This window comes from Asterias rubens, assembly GCF_902459465.1.
Source record: "Asterias rubens chromosome 8 unlocalized genomic scaffold, eAstRub1.3 super_scaffold_89, whole genome shotgun sequence".
Taxonomy (NCBI): Eukaryota; Metazoa; Echinodermata; class Asteroidea; order Forcipulatida; family Asteriidae; genus Asterias; species Asterias rubens.
This window is the reverse complement of record NW_022985693.1, coordinates 242411-265494: the sequence shown is the minus strand read 5'-3', so window position 1 is coordinate 265494 and position 23084 is coordinate 242411. Positions and strand designations below refer to the sequence as shown.

The 23084-nt window shown below is 37.7% G+C and overlaps 2 protein-coding genes across 4 annotated transcripts; both read left to right on the top strand.

Moving 5' to 3' along the window:
* The first annotated feature begins 4528 nt into the window (after window positions 1-4528).
* Window positions 4529-17757, top strand: LOC117305577 (squamous cell carcinoma antigen recognized by T-cells 3-like). 3 transcript variants are annotated; one of them, XM_033790458.1, is made up of 14 exons: window positions 4529-4722; window positions 5704-5857; window positions 6539-6637; window positions 9301-9485; window positions 9978-10053; window positions 10657-10769; window positions 11351-11509; window positions 12255-12393; window positions 13039-13167; window positions 13866-13922; window positions 14364-14482; window positions 15137-15226; window positions 15754-15837; window positions 17283-17757. In XM_033790458.1, the coding sequence occupies exons 2-10, from the start codon at window positions 5830-5832 to the stop codon at window positions 13880-13882; spliced, it is 945 nt and encodes a 314-aa protein (XP_033646349.1). In that variant the 5' UTR covers window positions 4529-4722; window positions 5704-5829; the 3' UTR covers window positions 13883-13922; window positions 14364-14482; window positions 15137-15226; window positions 15754-15837; window positions 17283-17757. The 3 variants fall into 3 exon arrangements, with proteins under 3 accessions (XP_033646349.1, XP_033646350.1, XP_033646348.1); XM_033790459.1 differs by lacking the exon at window positions 13039-13167; XM_033790457.1 differs by lacking the exon at window positions 13866-13922.
* On the top strand, window positions 14839-17597 carry LOC117305581 (squamous cell carcinoma antigen recognized by T-cells 3-like). Its single transcript, XM_033790461.1, has 4 exons — window positions 14839-14853; window positions 15137-15226; window positions 15754-15837; window positions 17283-17597. Exons 1-4 carry the CDS (start codon window positions 14839-14841, stop codon window positions 17595-17597), a joined length of 504 nt encoding a protein of 167 aa, XP_033646352.1.
* Window positions 17758-23084: the final 5327 nt, after the last annotated feature.

Below are 23084 nucleotides of genomic sequence, written 5' to 3'. Positions count from 1 at the left end.
TCTTAACAAGTTTAGCACCATTAGAAGGACATTTTCAAGGGCTTTCCTCTCGTACTAAACTTAGTGCTCTGGGGATTTTCAAAGCGAGGCTAGAGGTCAGTGAGTGGAACCGACACACCCCCAAGATTTAGGGCATTTATTGCATGATACACACGGCACGTGGTGAACATTGGAGAAAAAATAAATATTCATTGAAAAAAAGCCCGGACTTATAAAAACCTTCAGCTATACTCTTGATTTATTCTGGAACTAAAAATGGTAGAGAAACAGAATTTGTACCTGAATCATCCTGGCATGTCCCTGCATACAAATTTCAAAAGTTTTAGGGCGGCTTTTAGAGTTCTTGATGTCGAAAATGACAAGTAGGTAGCTGTGCTCCGAAACAAACTCAACAAGCCTCACTACGGGATTTTTGTGCACAAAGAAAATCAAAAGTTCGACGGATAAATTTGACCCCAAATAATTGCTCAATCTAAACAAGTTTAGCACCATTAGAAGGACATTTTCAAGGGCTTTCCTCTCGTACTAAACTTAGTGCTCTGGGGATTTTCAAAGCGAGGCTAGAGGTCAGTGAGTGGAACCGACACACCCCCAAGATATAGGGCATTTATTGCATGATACACACGGCACGTGGTGAACATTGGAGAAAAAATATATATTCATTGAAAAAAAAGCCCGGACTTATAAAAACCTTCAGCTATACTCTTGATTCATTCTGGAACTAAAAATGCTAGAGAAACAGAATTTGTACCTGAATCATCCTGGCATGTCCCTGCATACAAATTTCAAAGTTTTAGGGCGGCTTTCAGAGTTCTTGATGTCGAAAATGACAAGTAGGCAGCTGTGCTCCGAAACGAACTCAACAAGCCTCACTACGGGATTTTTGTGCACAAAGAAAATCAAAAGTTCGACGGATAAATTTGACCCCAAATAATTGCTCAATCTTAACAAGTTTAGCACCATTAGAAGGACATTTTCAAGGGCTTTCCTCTCGTACTAAACTTAGTGCTCTGGGGATTTTCAAAGCGATTGGGATTTCAAAGCGAGGCTAGAGGCCAGGGATTGGAACCGACACACCCCCAAAATGTTTGGCATTTAATGCATGATACACACGGCGCGTGGCGAACCATAAAATTGAGAAAAATTAATATATTATTCGTTGAAAAAAAAAGCAGGGACTTATGAAAACCTTCAGCTATACTCTTGATTCATTCTGAAACTAAAAATGTTACAGTGACAGAGTTTGTACCTGAATCATCCTGGCATGTCCCTGCATCTGCTGAAGTTCAAAGTTTTAGGGCGGCTTCCAGACTTCTTGATACCGAAAATGACGGCTGTGCTCCGAAACGAACTCAACAAGCCTCCCTGTGCACAGAGTTGTCGGAAAGAACATCAAAAGTTACAACAGGTCAAATCTACCCCACATCATTGCTCAATCTAAACAAGTTTAGCACCATTGGATGGACATTTTCAAAGGGCTTTCCTCCGTATAAAACTTAGTGCTGCGGCCAGGGAGTGCACCCGACACCCCCCCCCCCAAAAAAAAAAAATGGCCATTATGCAACTTACATGGGCCCCAAACACTAGGCGCGTGGTGATACATGGAAACAAATATATTTTCACTGAAACAAAAACCCGGACTTATAAAAATAATTCGCCGACCTCTTGACGCTTAATCTTAACAAGTTATGCGCGGTCGGATTGCCACTTTCAATGGCTTTCTTTTCGAATAAAACTAGTAATGTTATGACTAGGCCAGGAAGCGGAACTGCTACCCCCAGCCCCAGCCCCGAATTAATCTTTCAGCCAAACTCTTAAATGGAACTAAAAATGATTGAGAGACGCAGTTTGTACCCGAGTCATCCTTGCATGTCCCTACATCTCTGATGAGTTTTGGGGCTTCTTGATAGCGCAAACAACAACGCAGGTATGCTCAGAAACGATCTCAACAAGCCTCCCTTGTTGGAATGTTGTGCACAGAGCTGTCGGACAGGGAAACACAATTTTAAACGGGTTAATTCGTTTCCAGTTTAATGCCCAATCTTAACAATTTTACCACCATCGATTGCCATTTTCAATGGCTTTTCAGGGCGGGGCCAGCGCCCAGGAAGTGGACCTGCTACCCCTCCAAAATGTGTGTATTGTGTATAGGGGCCACACACACCTCGCGTGAAAATAAACAAAAGCCGAACTCGTCAATAACTCGTGGAACTAAACATGCTACAGAGACGCAGCTTGTATTCCTGGCATAATATCGCTCTGCGTCCGAATTTTTAGGGCGGCTAAAGCATTTTCATACCGGAATGGGTAGGTGGGAACGCTCAAAACAATGCGCAACAGCCTCCCGGGGAGGCCCCCACGGAATTTTTTCTGCACAAAGCTGTTTTTGTGCACAAAGCTGTCGAAGAAGAAAAGATCACAGAATTATTATGACCAATCTAAACAACTCTAATGTAAAAGAGTGAAAAAACACTCTTTCACGGAGCCATATGAAGAACAACTCTTTTTCGAGTGATTTTTCACTCTGTCCTTGAGTGAAACCCCTCTAAAGCCAGAACAGAACAGAACAGAACAGAACAGAACGGAGCGTATAGCGTTGAAGATGCCATCATAACATTGTTGCATGGCAGTTAAAGCCAACTTGGTCGTCCTAAAGCATATGTTAGGACTTTGGTCGTGGATTTTTCTTCGGCCTTCAACTTGAACATCCAGCCTCATGTTCTGTTTGGCAAGCTGAGGGGGATGAATGTTAACCCGGATCTGATTTTATGGATAAATGATTTCTTGACAAAAAGATCACAGAGAGTTAGACTGATGCAGTCAGTGTCTGAAACTGTTCATACCAATACACAGGCGCCCCTCAGGGATGTGTTTTATCCCCAGTACTGTTCACATTGTATACAAGCGATCTTAGATGTAGTAATGCCACGAGTGTTCCATGGTTAAGTATGCAGAGGACACTTCACTTACAGGATTCATTACTCATGAGGATGAGACGGGGTATAGATATGAAATTGCCAAGTTTGGTAACTGATGGTGCAAAGAAAATATTCTGGTTTTAAATGCAAAAAGAACTAAGGAAATTGTATTTGATTTTCGGAAAAATCCGACGAAGATCCAGCATGTAAACATAATGGTGTTGATGTTGAAATGGTCACTGAACATAAATACCTTGGGACTCACATTGATAGCCATTTAAAGTGGAATGTTACAGAAATTATGCTCTACGGCTAATCAACGTATGTATTTTTTAAGGAAACTTAAAATTTTTAACATTGACCGGGATATTATCATGTTGTTTTACAAAAGTGCAATTCAGTCCGTCATTGCGTTCTCTTGCATCGCATGGGCGAATGGTCTCTCTGTGGGTAATCAAAATAAAATCAACAGAATCACTAGATCTGCTAGTAAGCTCATTGGTATTCCTGTAAAAGATTTAGGTACCATCTACGAGGCAGCTCTAGTGTCAAAACTTGAAAGTATACAACTTGATGATACCCACCAACTTCATACACTTTTTGTTTTTTATAAGTCTGGGAGATTGCGTCAACTCGAATCCAACACTAATCGTAATCGTCTCTCCTTCTTACCCAGTGCAGTTTCTTTCCAAGTTATCCTTAGTTTACTTTCTGTTTTTATGTTTCCTTTTATTCCGATGTATTTCAAAAACAATTTGTTTTGTGCAATGTGATATTTTTATTATATTGTTGCTGTTTTAATGTCTACGGTTCATGTATGTTTTGTGCTATTTTTAATGACTGTATTTTAATGTGCAAATCCAGAAAGTGATTTTCATGCTGGGCATGACGAATAAAAATCTAATCTAATCTAATCTGATCTAATCTAATCTAATATAATCTAATCTAATCTAAAAGAGTGAAATAACCACCACTCTTTTTGAAGAGCCATAATGAGGGACAGCTCGAAATGTAAAGAGACTATGGTGTTTTTCACTCTTTTACATTAAAAGAGAAGATCTTGGGATCTTCAAAGGCCTTTTTCTCGTACAAAATAATAAAACAAAATTCTCGGCGGGGCCGGCCAGCGGCCAGGAGGTGGACCTAAAACTATTACCCTAAAATTGATGCACTGGATGTAGGCATGGGGGCCACACAAAGCGCGTGGACATTAAACAAACCAAAGAAACTTTGCTTTAAAAATAACTGAGCCGAACTCTTCAATAACTGTGATGTGGAACGAACGTTGTAGGATAGGGCGGCTTCCGCACTTCTTCATACCGAAAATGACTTTTGATTTTTAGTCGTCTTTGATACCCAATACAATGTTTTGCTGAAACAGCGCCCATAGTGTCACAACCGTCCGTCAGTATAGCATACGATTGCGAGTTAGAGCGTGTAATAGCAAACTTTTTTATATGTAAGGGGGAATTATGCGTGGCTGATGCAAAGAAAATAACCGTAGTTTCACTGAAATTAAGTCTAGTCTAGTCTAGGGAGGCCGAAGTGGTATTAACGGTGTTATGAAAGGGCGCCCTCCACATTTGAGAATCAGCCAACTGGTAACAATGGCGGCGGAAAGCGGCAGCAGTTGTTCGGATTCATCCGACTGGTCTAGCTGTCTAGTGGCAGCAGTGATGATGAAGCGGATTGTAGGCTCTCCCAACTGGTTAATGAGAAGGGCAAAGAGAGTGAGGATAGTGATTCCACGTCTCTTGATCACACAGAGGCAGAGCTGGACATTTTTGCCGATGATGGTTTTGAGGTAATTAGAATTAGATAGAGTTCAAGTTCAACAACACCCACCTGGCACCTGCCCACCCCCGGCACCATGCATTCCCATTGTCATGTTGTTATTTGTTGATGGTCAAACCATGAGTTGATGGACATGATGGAGGAAGAAATAGAAACTTACTTCTAGAAACTATGATGAGTCTTAAGAGCCTGGTTGGCACTGGACTTAATTCCCTTATTAATTTGGGCAAACTAACCGCGCCATAGCCCAATATATGGGTAACTTACCCTTTTCAAAGTCCAGTACAAACAGTAAAACAGCACGGGTAATCTGCCTGACCAGCTAACAGTGACAGGCTGACACTGACGACAGGTAACTTAACCACACTGCGCGATCAGTTTATTCGAGCCAAAGGTGCCCAGGAAGATTATTGACCGAGTGCCATGGAAGATTGACCGAGTCAGTTTAACCGAGCCAGAAAGTCCAGTGCGGATGTGACAACTCATTTAAATCTCCAACCATCCGTCCGTGACCCTAAGAAGCTCACATGCTTTGTCATGGAAGATTAAAATGTTCATTATTATCAAACTATTTGATGTAGCAAAAATAAGGAATGCAAGTATTCAGTTGAAAAACGTGGTTTCCCATCTACACAGGTTTAGGCCCCTACACTAGTTTGACTCATTCGGAAGTTGCGATCAAAAGTTTTAATATGACGGCGATTTGTACAGCAGTAAAAGGCAAATGCAGTCAATAAACCTAGCCGAATATTGGTCCCTTTTTGTCTGGTTCCGGCACCACTTTGTTTGGATTTAATCGAACCCCATATCACTACACTACAGATAGGATCAACAGAGTTTAATGCATGATAAGAGTAATAACAGTAACTTTAAAAGTCAAATACTATTTTATAAAGGCTACAAAACAGTAGTTGCAATGACCCTAGTTAGTACTATAAATCAATCATAAAAGGTGTAATATTTATCAATGATTTATTGATTTGTTTTGTAGATAAGTAAAGATGTCAACGATTATGATGCCCATATTCAGCTAATCAATGCAGCCAAGGGGCTGAGTGATTCTCCTCAAAGTCAAATCTTTGACAGTCACAGATTAAAAGGTTTAGCTCGAAAGAGAATGAGCAAGTATTTTCCATTAACTCCAGGTAGGTACTTATGGTTTGTGTTTCATTGTTCCCCTTTTGGTAATCACACTTTCAGACAAAAAGTAAGCAAGAAATTTATGTTTTAGATTAACACAGGTACTATAAATTAACGTTGTCAGTGAACGATTTTCCTTGTATACCAGAGCAAATTGCGACACAAAGTGTTGGCTAGGTCTTTGTTGTACCCCTCTCACAGTTGACTACTCATTAATCACCATTTGCTACTTAATACTAGCATTCAAAGTGCACAACAAAAGTTCAGTCTCAATGGGAGACTTTCTGGGACGATAGAGGGCAGCAGACTTACCGGGTAAATCCATTGTTCTCAGAATTATGCGCATGCTCAGAACTACGTAAACAATGGAAATTTACCCGGTATGTCTGCTGCCACCTAGCGTTGGAAAGTCTCCTAGTTTTGCTATGCAAAACAATATTTTGCCATTCAAAACTGCTGGAATTATCCCTTGTTGTAAAGGAAACCCCTACTTAACACAAGTGTGTCTTTCTCTCCTCTTCTTTGAATGTTGGTGAAACATAAACATGTTTCAACATTGGGCTGTCATGATTAAGTCATCACTGCCAATATTAAGCTGGTTGGGTGACAAAGATCTGTCCCTTTAGCTTGAAAACTTTGACATTCTATTCTGCACCATACATTAATATTTGTTTTTTCCTCATTAGAGCTTTGGTTAGAATGGATACAAGATGAGATTGATCTTCAGCATTTGGAGAAATCTAAGATCAATAAACTCTTCCAAAAAGCAGTTGGAGACTACACCTGTAAGTATTCAATCAAACACCACAGTGTCAATCCAGTGGGTTTTGATAAAAGTGTCTGTAAGTATTCAATCAAACACCACAGTGTCAATCCAGTGGGTTTTGATAAAAGTGTCTGTAAGTATTCAATCAAACACCACAGTGTCAATCCAGTGGGTTTTGATAAAAGTGTCTGTAAGTATTCAATCAAACACCACAGTGTCAATCCAGTGGGTTTTGATAAAAGTGCCTGTAAGTATTCAATCAAACACCACAGTGTCAATCCAGTGGGTTTTGATAAAAGTGTCTGTAAGTATTCAATCAAACACCACAGTGTCAATCCAGTGGGTTTTGATAAAAGTGTCTGTAAGTATTCAATCAAACACCACAGTGTCATTCCAGTGGGTTTTGATAAAAGTGTCTGTAAGTATTCAATCAAACACCACAGTGTCAATCCAGTGGGTTTTGATAAAAGTGTCTGTAAGTATTCAATCAAACACCACAGTGTCAATCCAGTGGGTTTTGATAAAAGTGTCTGTAAGTATTCAATCAAACACACAGTGTCAATCCAGTGGGTTTTGATAAAAGTGTCTGTAAGTATTCAATCAAACACCACAGTGTCGTTCCAGTGGGTTTTGATAAAAGTGTCTGTAAGTATTCAATCAAACACCACAGTGTCAATCCAGTGGGTTTTGATAAAAGTGTCTGTAAGTATTCAATCAAACACCAGTGTCAATCCAGTGGGTTTTGATAAAAGTGTCTGTAAGTATTCAATCAAACACCACAGTGTCAATCCAGTGGGTTTTGATAAAAGTGTCTGTAAGTATTCAATCAAACACCACAGTGTCAATCCAGTGGGTTTTGATAAAAGTGTCTGTAAGTATTCAATCAAACACCACAGTGTCGTTCCAGTGGGTTTTGATAAAAGTGTCTGTAAGTATTCAATCAAACACCACAGTGTCAATCCAGTGGGTTTTGATAAAAGTGTCTGTAAGTTTTCAATCAAACACCACAGTTTCAATCCAGTGGGTTTTGATAAAAGTGTCTGTAAGTATTCAATCAAACACCACAGTGTCAATCCAGTGGGTTTTGATAAAAGTGTCTGTAAGTATTCAATCAAACACCACAGTGTCAATCCAGTGGGTTTTGATAAAAGTGTCTGTAAGTATTCAATCAAACACCACAGTGTCAATCCAGTGGGTTTTGATAAAAGTGCCTGTAAGTATTCAATCAAACACCACAGTGTCAATCCAGTGGGTTTTGATAAAAGTGTCTGTAAGTATTCAATCAAACACCACAGTGTCAATCCAGTGGGTTTTGATAAAAGTGTCTGTAAGTATTCAATCAAACACCACAGTGTCATTCCAGTGGGTTTTGATAAAAGTGTCTGTAAGTATTCAATCAAACACCACAGTGTCAATCCAGTGGGTTTTGATAAAAGTGTCTGTAAGTATTCAATCAAACACCACAGTGTCAATCCAGTGGGTTTTGATAAAAGTGTCTGTAAGTATTCAATCAAACACACAGTGTCAATCCAGTGGGTTTTGATAAAAGTGTCTGTAAGTATTCAATCAAACACCACAGTGTCGTTCCAGTGGGTTTTGATAAAAGTGTCTGTAAGTATTCAATCAAACACCACAGTGTCAATCCAGTGGGTTTTGATAAAAGTGTCTGTAAGTATTCAATCAAACACCAGTGTCAATCCAGTGGGTTTTGATAAAAGTGTCTGTAAGTATTCAATCAAACACCACAGTGTCAATCCAGTGGGTTTTGATAAAAGTGTCTGTAAGTATTCAATCAAACACCACAGTGTCAATCCAGTGGGTTTTGATAAAAGTGTCTGTAAGTATTCAATCAAACACCACAGTGTCGTTCCAGTGGGTTTTGATAAAAGTGTCTGTAAGTATTCAATCAAACACCACAGTGTCAATCCAGTGGGTTTTGATAAAAGTGTCTGTAAGTTTTCAATCAAACACCACAGTTTCAATCCAGTGGGTTTTGATAAAAGTGTCTGTAAGTATTCAATCAAACACCACAGTGTCATTCCAGTGGGTTTTGATAAAAGTGTCTGTAAGTATTCAATCAAACACCACAGTGTCAATCCAGTGGGTTTTGATAAAAGTGTCTGTAAGTATTCAATCAAACACCACAGTGTCAATCCAGTGGGTTTTGATAAAAGTGTCTGTAAGTATTCAATCAAACACCACAGTGTCAATCCAGTGGGTTTTGATAAAAGTGTCTGTAAGTATTCAATCAAACACCACAGTGTCAATCCAGTGGGTTTTGATAAAAGTGTCTGTAAGTATTCAATCAAACACCACAGTGTCAATCCAGTGGGTTTTGATAAAAGTGCCTGTAAGTATTCAATCAAACACCACAGTGTCAATCCAGTGGGTTTTGATAAAAGTGTCTGTAAGTATTCAATCAAACACCACAGTGTCAATCCAGTGGGTTTTGATAAAAGTGTTCTTTTAACCAGAAGGTGCCGGAGACACATTCAAGAAGTGTATAGTGTGTATCTAAACAATTAATACAGGTATTAATTTTTTTGACAAGTGTTTTATTTTCATGTTAATTTAGCAGTTTTTTTAATGGAGTACTACGTATATAGATGATGCATATGTAGAGCTTTGTAAAAGTTAACTATGATTTGATCAAAACAAATTTGTTTCTTATGTTTTCAACAGCACCAGAGCTGTGGGAGAAGTATTGTAGTTTCTGCTTGGAAACTATGAATACAAACTACAGCATAAGTGAAGTGCGTAGTATCTTTGAGCAAGCTCTGACTGCAGTAAGGCTACATGTCAGCAAGGCTGACATTATTTGGAAGTTATACAGAGACTTTGAAAACAGCCTCAGAGAAAGTGCACAGGTAACAACTTTGATTTTTTTTACAATTTAAGCATGTGTTTTAGCAATAAATGTTTGTTTCGGAGGTTAAATACAAGATTAAATTCCAGGCTGGAGGTGTTACTGAAATTGCAGAGTTCACAAGAACAACTTTTCTGATATCTTTCATTTCCAAAAGGAATGTGTACTGTATGTGTTCAGCATAGCTCACACAAACTAACAACAAACAAAAAATGACTCATGTTTTAAGTCTTAAGTCATATCCAAAAGTTCCCAAACACTATTATTTCAGTGTACATTGTACTTAAGGTGTGATTATATTTGATAGTACACAATTCATTTAAAATCGTCTTTTTCAACTCGATAAGGAAAAGGTTTAAATACTTGCACCCTTGGCGTTTTCTAAATGTAAACACTTTTCTTTTAACTACAGTCGTGTAATCTAGAGTCAAATAGTAAAGCCAAATGTTTTGGATTGATGTGAGTTCATTATTTTGTTCCTCTTCTTCAACAGAATGAGTGTGAGAAGGACCAACAAACAGCTAGGCTGGAACGACTTTTCAAACGTCAGCTATCAGTGCCACTCATGAGTAGGTTTATTCTTCTATATTTTAAAGGAACTGGTTTATATTTTAACTTTGGTTAAAGTATCTTCATAGAATGAATAATCGGTTTTTATATATCAGTTTTTATACCCGAAGGGGGTCTCAAAGCACTTTAAACATACAGTATTTCCTTCAAGGTATGTGTGACTTCATTTTGAAATAATATATGAGATCTACTCACTTTACATATCACCAGTGTTATGGTTTACAGGGTGCTGTGGTGCAATATGCTACCTATCCAGCCAGGAACACAGGGGCGAACCCCTTCTCTTTTCGATTTACACTGGGTTCTTTTATCTGCATTACACAACACACGGGACCAACCGCTTTCATCCCATCCAAAGGATGAAGCAATGGTTAAGTTCCTTGCCTAAGGACACAAGTGTCACAACTGGGACTCGAATCCACACTCTGCAGACTTTTCCTACTGCACAACTGTTGCTAAGAAAAAACAAGTTACCAACAAAAGGGTCATTGGTTGAGACTGTTTCTTGGTACTTTTTAGATTTTAAGACCTTATCATTTAAAATCACCCATTAATCTTGTGCTTTGTCTTGAACTATGTTGGAATGGATCGTTTTCTTTCAGACATAAGGGATACATGGAGTGAGTACGAGTCCATGTTGGGAAAACCTCCAACACAGATTTCTAAAGGAATCTTAGCTCAACTTGATAAGTACAGACCGTATGAGCAGAAACTGGTAAGTCCTATTGATGATAAGGCAGCCCCTATCTAGTTATGTTTCCTGTACCCATATGCAAGTAGACCGTTTTGCCAAACTAGCCTCCATTTGGTTACATTGATTTCAGTGGGACAAGGGAAGCAGGGTGTACAGTTGCAGGACACTAGTTGGAGAACAGCAAAGAAATACTTTGGCTGATTTTGCATTGAGCAACCTTGACATTTTGCTTAGTTCTGCATTGAACTTGGTGCTCTTTGAAGTGTAACATTTGCCTTTAGGGAGGAAGGGAAACATTGAGCCACATAACTTCTACAATTCGTTACGGAGACTGGCTTTCACCAAAACTGCTCCTCCTTTGTGAATAAGCTCCCTTTCTCACTTTGCAAAACAACATCACTCAACAACTTCAAGAGGGAACTAAAAACACACTTGTTCAATTAGACTTCATTGGGTTTTAATTAAGTACTATTATGTTTATTCTTAAATTTCAATTGTATATTGTTTTCTTATTGTGTAGGCGCCTTTATCGGATGTGAGCATTATAAATCCATATTATTCTTAAATGTATACAATAACCTGATATTTGATTATGTGATTAGTTGAAGACAACTCCTCCAAGTTCTGAAGACTACAGAGCCTACCTAGATTACGAGAAGGCATCTAAGGGTCACCCTGCTCGTGTACAATGCTTGTATGAGAGAGCCGTACTAGATCACTGTCTGCAAGAACAACTTTGGCTAGACTACACTGACTATGTTGTAAGTCAATATATATAAACTGGGTTTTGTACAAAGAAACATTTACTAGAGCAGTACTTGGGAGTGTAAACCTGTGACCTGTGGACTAACAGGTCCACACTCTCAACACCAACTAGCCAAATCTTGACAGTCTGTAGGTGTGACACTGCAGTTTTTGTTTTATATATGCAAGTTACCAGACACACAAGGCCTGAAAGTCACGTCAAGGTGTAGGCTACAAATCAACTACTTTTCTAGAAGTCATTGGCACCTACTCCCGGGGCACCCCCTTTACAGTCAATACGGATGTAGGCTAAGGTATCATTTATCAGAAGCCTGGATGGTAGAGCAGAAAGCACTACCTCCCTAACTTTCTGAAGCAACCATGGTTAAATGTCTTGCTTAAGGACACAAGTGTCAGACCAGGACTGGAACCCACACTCTGCTGATCAGAAACACCAGAGCTTGAATCCGGTGCTCGTAACCGCTCTAGGCCATGACACGCCACAAGTGCATTGCATTACGGGGGAGTGGGGTATACATGTAGATGGATCTAAATATGATAATAATAGTACTAAATAGGTTCATATATAGTGCTTTCAAAGCCAAAGGAATCCTCAATATGCTGTGTATAAGTTACAACGTAGTGGCATTTTGCTCAAAGTCCTAATTCTAAATGTGTTTAGTGAACTCCCAAAACAATTCTACATGTTTAATCATACTGAGTATGATCAGAGATTTGACTGACTGGTGTTTTTGTTCATAGGAGACTAAGCTGAAGATTAAGGACATAGTGCTATCAGTGTATGACAGATCAGTCAGGAACTGCCCTTGGTCTGGACGACTATGGTGTAACTATTTGATTGCCAAGGAAAAGTTCAGAGAGTCACTCAATGTCATTAAAGGTGAGAAATACAAGACATTTTATTTCCAATCAAATGGTTTGTGGTTTAATTTGTTTGGATTATTAGTGTGTCAACTAAACTAATATACAGGACTTGATAGAAGCATAGATATGTGCCCTGAATCTGCCTTGTAATTTTGTTTTGATTTTGTTGGAGCAGTTCTCATACATTGACATTGTATGTATATTCGGTTAGCACTTGTGTGTTTCTACTTAGAGAACTGTCTTTCTATGTTCTACTAACGCGGAGTTGATATACATGTATCGGATGTTCGGGAGACTTCTCAGTTCTAAAAACAATTTTAACTACTATGTGGGCGGAAGGTGTAGACAATGGGAGACTTTCTGGGACGATAGAGGGCAGCAGACTTACCGGGTAAATCCATTGTTCTCAGAATTATGCGCATGTTCAGAACTACGTAAACAATGGAAATTTACCCGGTATGTCTGCTGCCGCCTAGCGTTGGAAAGTCTCCTATTGGCTGGGACTACTACTTTAGCTTATAGGATCGTAATTGACTGCACTACCCCGGAGTCAGTTCTTGAATCGGTCTCAACGTTTCAACTAGCTTGCTCTAGTTATCGTCAGGAGATATTGTATGAGTTTTGTACTGAGAATTTGGTAATAAATTTTGTTTATTTTTAGGCAAGTATGAGGAGATACTATCGTCTGGTGTCCTACCTACAGCTGCAGTTTATCTTGCTATATGGCAGTCATACATTGATTACATGAGGGGACATATACCAGAGCTTGATCCTAGAACATTGATTTCAGGTAATTATATTAAATTTAACTCAATTCAATAGAAATCTTTGAAAACTTCCTTAATATAAAACAATAGTATTTATAAGGGGTCTTTTTCAAAAGGATATAATGTATTTTGTGTTGCAAGGAGTGGGATTTAGTTTGAATTATGAGACCTAATCCTTAGCACCATGTAGTGGTTTACAAGGTGCTGTGGCGCAATATGTTTATGGTGTTACTTGAAATTTCTAAGATGCTAGACTAAGCCAATTTTTTTGTTAATTACAATATTGGTAAAATATATTAGGCTGTTCCCTCATTGAAGAAGGGCTTTGTTGAAATTGTCTATGGGTGTCATTGGCTGATTAATTTCTACATAGTTTATAACCACCCTGGCTGTCCAATGTAAAGTTGTCAAGTTGTCAAGTTGCTGACATCTTTGGCAAGCCTTGAGGTGATAGGAATGATTGTACATTCAGTCATAGATCACACTGTGTAACATGTAGGTCTTATTTAACTCTTCTAGTTAATGGTCTGAGAGCATATCAAATTTGATATTGCACCCCTATCAGCCCATTCTTATTTTAGTTCATAAAAATTCAAGTTATTGATGCGTCCATTGCAGAAACAATACAACAACCTGTGAGTCTTTGAGTAGTTTTATGAATCCCCAAACTGTATACATGGAAGAGGAAAAGCACTATTCACTTTTATTTGTCACCTTGCAGATGAAAAATTAGAGTAGAGAGAAACTGTGTTTAGAGCAGTGCAGTTTATAACGTCTGGTAAGTTCTATTCATTAGTTTTGTTTTATCTATTTTTTAAACTTTATCTTTTAACTTTGATATAGCTTTACCTTCCGATTTTTATTTAGCCGGATAAATGTCTTGTTTAAAATTATTTGATCATGAAGAATGTTTGTATGTGAAAAAGAGTAAACTTTTATTTATTTTACGTGTAATAACAAGAGAAATCCCTCCCTTACACAGGTATCACCCATACGTTCTATTCTAATCAAAGCTAGTGGCTATAGACCAACAGGCAAATAAATCAAAGCAAATAAATGCTGCAGGTGGAGATAGCTCATTTTCTGCTGTAAATGACATTGTAAACAAAAGGTTAACAATTCACTAATTACACTTCTTGGACAAACTTTTAAAAAGTAAATTGTTTTAGTCCACTCTCTAGATGACCGATTTAATTTAATCTTATTTGTCATCCTACAGTCATCAGCAGAGAAGGCCTTAGAAATGGACAATTGTAAACTTAAAGGCAGACCAATGTATGTTGATTGGTCGGAGGATAGGACCAAAACTACTACCATGACTACTAGCGCCAATTCAAGGTATATATAGATCAGTCATTACTATAAAACTATTAAGGGAGTGGGATGGATTGATAATTATCCAGACATTAATGACAATTGTATGAAGCTAGTATGAATTTCATACCAGCACATATCATCCAGAGAAGTATGTGCATCTGAAATATTCAGATAGTTTAGAACTAGCATTTAAAGATACTGCAAGTCTCTGTTGAATATATTTATGCTGTAATTGTACAAGAGGGTAAACAAAATCCCTGGGTACATTGCCTACATGTAATTTGATGACTAAGCACACGTTGTTGGTACATGTATTGTACTACATGTTAAAAGTAACTTGAGAATGGACATTTTTATGCATTCAGACCTGATACTTAATGGAGGCAACGAAGGTGATTGCCTCCATGCCCTTTACCAAAGAGAAAATGCCTTGGTGCACCTGCCCTTTCAAAAACTAAGCATACATGCCTGTGCATAAACCCTTCAAAAATCAGTAGTGCATCGTTAAGTTTCTTGCAATCACTTTTAGGTTTGGTGTATTTTTGATTGTCAATTGATTCAGCATACAGCATTTCTTTTTCTTAAAGATTAAGAGAAGTATTTTCATAGCTTCAAGTCGTTGATGGGTTCCATTGTAGATTGTATCTCTTTACCAATTGCTCTTTACTGTTTTAGTATGATGCAAAGTTGGAGAAAAGTAAGCTATTTGTGTCAGGGTTGCCACGATCTGCTACCAATCAGACGTTATTAGAAATCTTCAAAAAGGTAAACAACTTCTATTCGTTTGTTGGTTTATTGGTTGTTTTTGGTGTTTTTTACATTTTAAGATGCCTATTGCCAAGTTGGAAAGATGCATTAAAAAAATAATAATAGCAATATAAATTACAATACAATATTTATTGTACACAAAAGCTCAGTTAAAACCGTGCAGTGTTCCACAAGTGGTTTGTATGTGTTTACTGCAAAATGATTGATGGGATTGATGGGAATTAATTTTAATCTCTACCCACCCCCAGAAAAGCAACAACAAATAAAACCAAACAAATAAACAGAGTGATTGAAGCATTTTCTTCATACTTGAAGTGGCCATCAATGTACAGCTTCATGTATCATAGTTAAAATATATGGGGTATCATCATAGATCTTACAAGCTGTGAACTTTAACACACTCAACGCTTGTAACTATACGTCATACAGGAAACACTTTGGACTTTTGCATTTATGTGCATGAAACTGAATGAAAGAATTTTCAAAAAGATGATGTAGTCTGCACATTTATTTTTCTTGTACAGTATGGACCAGTGAAGGAAGTCAGGGTTGTAACCCATCGAAGCAGCATCTCTAAAGGTCTTGCATTTGTGCAATTTGAAAAAGAGGTATGAGAGTGCAGTGATCCATGGTACCTTAGCATACAATGTATGTACTTTAAACAGCGGCTATAGAATGCTTAGAAATATATAGTTGTTACATTTTTGTCAAAGATGCAGTCCACGGGAAACAGAAAAATCATATAACGAGTCTTGTACCTCACGTTAAAACATGGTAAAAATGTTTTTTCCCCGAAACACTCCCAAGTCAAAATTCTCAAAAATGTGAAAACAAACAAACCCGCGCGACAAAGTAATCGTGATTTCATTGGTGGCTATTAGCGCCCTCAGTTTGCCAAAGCTGGAGAACTGTGTTCCAATTAAGGGAAAATCATCACTGGCGTCAAGGGGTCATTTTGACTTGAATTATTGAAAATTATTGAAATTTTAAGCATAAAATGGTTATAAATCAATATCTACGATGTCTGTTTGGCCACAAAAGGGTAATGGTTAAAATATTGAGATTATCCTGTAGCCGCTGTTTAAAACAGCATACTATAAAGCATTGGGTGTACTCTTGATTCCCCACCGTACATATGGTGTACCATGATACCTTGCCAATAGAACAATTTCGTTGTGGCATTCCCAACTCTTCAGTCTTGTCACCCAAAGGGAATGCTTGATGGCAGCACCAAACACCATTATTACTTGAGGGTGCCGCACGTACACATGCTCTTTGCATTTGGAACTTACTATAAAGGGCACACCAGCAAAATCAAGCTCATTCATTATGGTTTGCCTTCATGTTTAAATCAGGGCTCGAAATTAACAAGGACCACAGGCACACGGCAAGTAGCATCGGAGCAGTAAACTTACAGCCGTACAAGTCCGGCAGTCTAGCGTTTTTAAAGAATCAACCCTTACTGCATTTTTAATTTGAAGTGATAAATACATTTCCTTCAATTGAAGTATTTAATCTTTTCTTTAGTGCTTGTTCCAAAAACAGCTCAACTGTTGTAATAAATGTTCACCTTTCTCCTCCGAGTGACCTTCACATATGGCCCACAGTATAGACTGATCACTTTACACACCCCTGATTATTGTTTCGCCAGGTGCAACGATTGAATAATATGATAAACTTAGTAAGACCAATGATTTGGTTTGAAGTAAACCCACTATATTATGATTACAGAATAAATGATTACACAATTTAACAGTAAACTACAGTATTGATAAGGTTTAGATGGAGTACGTACAATAATAAGACACACACTACTTTAAGTAATGTACTTTCCATCATATGGATAGTAAACAAACCCCTGCAACTACAGTAAACTACAGTATTGATAAGGTTTAGATGGAGTACGTACAATAATAAGACACACACTACTTTAAGTAATTTACTTTCCATCATATGGATAGTAAACAAACCCCTGCAACTATTATAGGGTACCATCATATCTGAGTCCCCACAGTACTGATGCTATTTAATTTTGTTTTTTGTTTGTTTAAAGAGTGATGCATCACGAGCTGTCTTTGGTGAGGATAACACCATTCAAGATGGGCATACCATCAATGTTGCAATCAGTAATCCACCCAAGAGAAACCCAAAGAAGGAATTGCTAACCAATCCATCACAAAGCAAGACGGGTCATACTGAGTCGATGCAAGACAATAAAAAGGCTGCCCAAGATAAACTGCAAAAGGAGTCATTGAATCCTGAACTAACACAAAATGAGACTTCTGACAAAATGCAAGATAAGACATCCATTCCTAAAGCAACGGAAGACAAAGCATGCACAACCTGCTGGATCAACTCAAGATATTGATCCGAGTAGAACCCTGGAGACAAAGAAGAGTTATCCCAAATCCTGTATGACACCTTTTTGGTTGTGGAGTTTACAATCTTTTCTGAAATTTGTAAACAAATAAGGGAATCAATGTGTGGTGAAAAGGTTTTCAACTAGTGGTTTAATCCAAACGAGGTTCTTGATAATTTTATCGAGACGAGTTCGTGGTAAGTTATCAAGAACCAGGCCTTGGCGGGTTTAAACCACTAGTTGAAAACCGATTCAACACACTTTGATTCCCATTTATAAATACCTTTTCGGTAAAAAAAACATCAAGGCTTTTGGTCAAAAAGTAAGATAAATGCAAAAATTATAATTGTTCAATGATTTCTATCAACACGGCACCCCTCCAGCTATGAAATGGTAAGGCCCTCCGCCGCCCTCGGGTAAACAACTCCTTATAAGGGAATGCTGTGCGCGTCGCGCGTATCGCGTGATGTGGCACAACTGTCCCAGCCGTTGCTCTCGACCAATAGGAATGAGGTAACTGTCTTCAAAGCACAGGTGCAAGCTCACATGTCACGCCCATGTTTCAACACTTTTTACCGTTCACAAACAAAGGTTTATACACACCCACGTTACGCGCTCTCCACCAATAGGAATAGCGAAACTGTCCGAGGTATTTATGAATCCTTTTTAATATTTATATTTTGTAAATTCTTGTTGTTTAATAATCTTTTAAACTTAATTCAGCCCTTGGGTTGCGATGTTAGAATTTTTAATAAACCAATAATATTATGAATAATATAATTGCTTGACTGTTCTTTGGTTTGACCGTCTCCATTCCATAACTGAATACTCTGAAGACAACAATCAAGTAATTTCCAATGGTTTCAAGATCTGTTGAACATGTTTCTTTTGCCAATCCCAGAGCCAATAGTCATTCTCATAATAAATACAGTCTCAAGAGTTCTTTAGTTCCACTCAGATATATTTTGCACAAAAATTCCACAGGCCAACTTTTTACAATCGGCTAACTAAAATGAAACTAGAACGTAAAGCTGCCATGGCGAGCTGCCAACCCCCAGATAGAACCAATGACTGACAGAAAAACCAATCATTAAAACAACTGATGGTCAAAGGGGTGGAGACATTGACAAGTATGAAGTGATGAACATTTAACTGGAATCAATGATAACTCTTTGAGTTTAATCTTTTCATTTTATCTACATGCAAGCAGCAATATTTGATTGCAATAATCATTGCAGTAAGGAGTGATGCCCATTTGGGCCATTCTCACACTACATGTGAGACTAAAAAAAATAGAAATTCTCAACTTAAACATCTGTCCTCTTTCTTTAAAATGATACCTGTTATTTGTTCATAAATAACATTAATTTACTGACCCTAGCTTAAAAACAAATAAAAAATTGTTTTGCGCTTTCATTTTGGGGCAGAGGTTAAATAAAGGTCGTTAACGTGTGTGACGTCAGACAAAAGCAGGTTTTTGTACCAAAAGTTTCTTTCTCAAAACTTTGTGAGTCTGATATTGCTGAAAGACTCGTACTTAAATTTCAATCCACTTCTGGATCATGTCCCTCCCCCTTAGACCAAAAAATGTTGGCTAGGTCTTTGTTGGCTAGGTCTTTGTTGGCTAGGTCTTTGTTGGCTAGGTCTTTGTTGGCTAGGTCTTTGTTGGCTAGGTCTTTGTTGGCTAGGTCTTTGTTGGCTAGGTCTTTGTTGGCTAGGTCTTTGTTGGCTAGGTCTTTGTTGGCTTGGTCTTTGTTGGCTAGGTCTTTGTTGGCTAGGTCTTTGTTGGCTTGGTCTTTGTTGGCTAGGTCTTTGTTGGCTAGGTCTTTGTTGGCTAGGTCTTTGTTGGCTAGGTCTTTGTTGGCTAGGTCTTTGTTGGCTAGGTCTTTGTTGGCTTGGTCTTTGTTGGCTAGGTCTTTGTTGGCTAGGTCTTTGTTGGCTAGGTCTTTGTTGGCTAGGTCTTTGTTGGCTAGGTCTTTGTTGGCTAGGTCTTTGTTGTACCTGTCACCTCACTCACAAGTGTAGGTCAAAAATGTGGCCCAAAGTGACACATGGCTTATTCACCTGGGTTGCATCACAGTGCATACCTTGTGTATTCAAGGGCATGCATGTTGGCATGCTGTCATTAATTTAAAAGGCCATTAATTAATAGTGTGAGAATTTATTGAGCATTTTGTTTTGTATTCAGTTAGGCCTGGCAAAACCAGCTGTTGACATAAAGTTTGAACATTAATAAAGCAGTGCTTAGTTTGTTGTACAAACTTCATCAATTTTTCAGTTACGTGTGTGACATGGAAAGTCGCTAATTTCTTTGCTAATTACTGACTACTTCTAAGAAAAAAATATATCACATTTGGATTAAAAATTTCAAGCCAAAGGCACTCAGCAAACCAGATAAACCTTTATTTGATAAAAGTGAATGCTAATAATTCCCCAGTCAGTTTAGGGATAAAAACAATTTAATGTTAATTTAGGCAAAATTAATTTATGCAAATTAGGGATGGCTGCTTGCTAAAAAAAAATGGGGAAAATTTTTTTCGCACATTTAAGGTTTCCATTTTTTTAGCTCGTTCAACTGGAAAAAGTGATAAAACTCTTTAAATTTGATCGTTTTGTATTAAGCCACATGTAGCTTACTTCTTGCATGTATGCAATAAGTATTTGATTGAATTTGTTTAAGCCCATTCAACTGGAACCCGTGATCAATTCTTTGAGTTTTATTATTCATTCGAGTTTACCTTATTTTTATGCCAGTACAACATTGCAATACGGACACAGTTGGTAATTACTCAAAATAATTATTAGCATTAAACTTTTCTTGCTGACGAGTAATGGGGAGAGGTTGATGGTATAAAACATAGTGAGAAAAGGCTCCCTCTGAAGAGCCATAGTTTTCGAGAAAGAAGTAATTTTCCACGAATTTGATTTCGAGACCTCAGATTTAGACTTGAGGTCTCGAAATCAACCATCTAAACGCACACAACTTCGTGTGACAAGAGTGTTTTTCTTTCATTATTACTTCGCAACTTCGACGACCAATTGAGTTCAAAATTTCACAGGTTTCTTATTTTATGCATGTTGAGAGCAAGTGTGTACTGTCTTTAAGACCATTGAGGTTTTTATTGTTTCAGCTCATTCAACTGGGCCAGTGATGCACTCTTTTGAGTTTTATCTTTTAATATGTATGTAAGAAGTAATATATTTGATTTAACTTAAATTTTAAGTTTCAAGTCAGTAAACGGACCTGCCCTTATTCGTATCCCAGAAATAGGGACAAATCTGGACTGTTTTTTTTTTTCACGGGAGGTGAACATCGGAAACTGTATACTTTACTATTTTGGGGGTCAAACTGTGGGTCGCCTGCAACTTGTACTCTTGACTAGCCAACTTGTAACATTAATGCAAATGATTTTCAAAACTTTAAACAAAAATAGTAATAATAATTTTTGGACCGCTAATTTCTGCCCTTGACAATACTTTTTCTTTCGTCAAAAACCATTTTTATGGGTTCATAATTTGAGGATTAGTTGTATACAAAACTGCAATAAAAATGTTTGTGGTCAGCAACGCACATCCCAACACTACTCACCGCCAACTCGCCGTCAACTCGCTTGGTGCTGTCAACTCGCCGTCAACTACTCCAATATACATTTAAAGGAGAATTTTAAATAGTTCAGATTACATTTCGGTAAAAAAATCCCCGTGAAAAAACTATCTCTAGTAAAACTATAAAGCCGTCAGTTGCCATCTTGCATTTTTCAACAGGGCTTTGGTCTTTAAATTTACCGCAAGGATAAAGACAGGTCACTGCTACTCAGATCCAGTGATTCCATTGGATAAAATTTATCATTGGGTAAGTGCAGTGACTAAAAGCTACCGTAGCTGAGTTTGCTTTGATTGGTCTGAGGTCACCTCGGTTGACCAATCAAAACACAGATACGGAAAGCTAACTTTTGGTCGTCATCGTGGATGTGTCCGTGTGGTATGTATACAGTACATGCAGGTGTATATATAATGTACATGCAGGTGGATACAGCCTGTATAGGTAATGTTGGTGTAGAATTTGTGCGTATAGCCTATATCTCTATCAATCAATCAATCAATCAGTTTATTTCCACAGTATCAAAATCACAATCAATATCAAATCAAAGGCAATGTAAGTTGGAAATGAAGAAATAAATAGTGAAATGAATGTAGGTCAAAGGCGAATATACCCGCTGGTTTTGGGGCAGGTCTGTTGTTTAGTTGACGGCTCAAGCGAGTAGACGACGATTTGACGGCAACGTTGATATTCACGCGCAGTAATATAGCGCTAATCAACAATAATAATAATACTATTTGTCTTGTCAAAGCATTTTACCACCGTACTCCTCATTTATTGCGACAAGGAACCATGTTTTTTTTACTCTAAGATACAACTTGACTTGTTCTCAGTAGTCATCTGTTATTTTTTTACTTTTTAAAATTAAAATCGGGAAAGTTAGGAAATGGGGAGCATCCCGATTTTGGGTATTTTATGTCCAGGGAAAATCGGGATTGTTGACAGTGTGATTGCGTCATTAAAATAAGGAGTTAAGACCAAAATTAAGGTTTTCATGTGAGTTTACAAGTACGAAGCAATATTTGATTCAAGTTTCGAGTCGGTTCGTCCTTGCAATAAGGAGTTAAGACCATTCAAATTTAAGGTTGTCATTGTTTTAGCTCATTCAACTGTCAGAACCGGTGGCAGATAGATTGATTTTTGTATCAATAATTATTTCAAAACTTTAAGATTTAAGTTTAAGGTTGGTTCTTTAAAATCCAGATGTCAATGTTTGAGTCTGAAAACAAACTTTAAATTAATGCTTACTCCAAAAACTTTAATAAAAAAAATATCCCAAAAACTTCAAAATTATTTGAAAACATAGTTGAAAATTACTTGCAAGTATATAATATAACAATTTCACTTGGGCTTGTATATATTCAAAACAACTCAACTCAAAGACTGAAAAAACCTTAACATTTCCACTGAACACACGGACAGAAATTGGTATTACATAGGCTCACACTGCTATGCAGCTCGACAAAAAGATATTGTCTGTCACTATTTGGGTTCAACGCCCCTCAATTTATAAGTGTGCGACTTGTTTTTTTAGTGGGTTCGACACCCCTCTTTTAACAAGTACCGATACAGTGATTCCAACACCCTTCCACCCAACCAGGCGACACTGTTTAAAACAGAATCCTAATGTACATACCAAGCAACATGCTAAGAGTGCAGTCCCGTACATCATCAAACTTCGTAATCAAAATTTTGCAAACATTTTTCTAGTCATCTCGCTGTAATTTTAATGTTTAACTGTAATTTTGTAAAATTCAATGTAATTTTGCCAATGGCAACTTATTTAAATGTTTTTAATAAACCATAAATAAATATAGGAGTTGTCTCACTCCCATATACAAATATATCACAAATAAATTATAGAGATTCCCAAAACAATATAGTTTTGTGCTCAA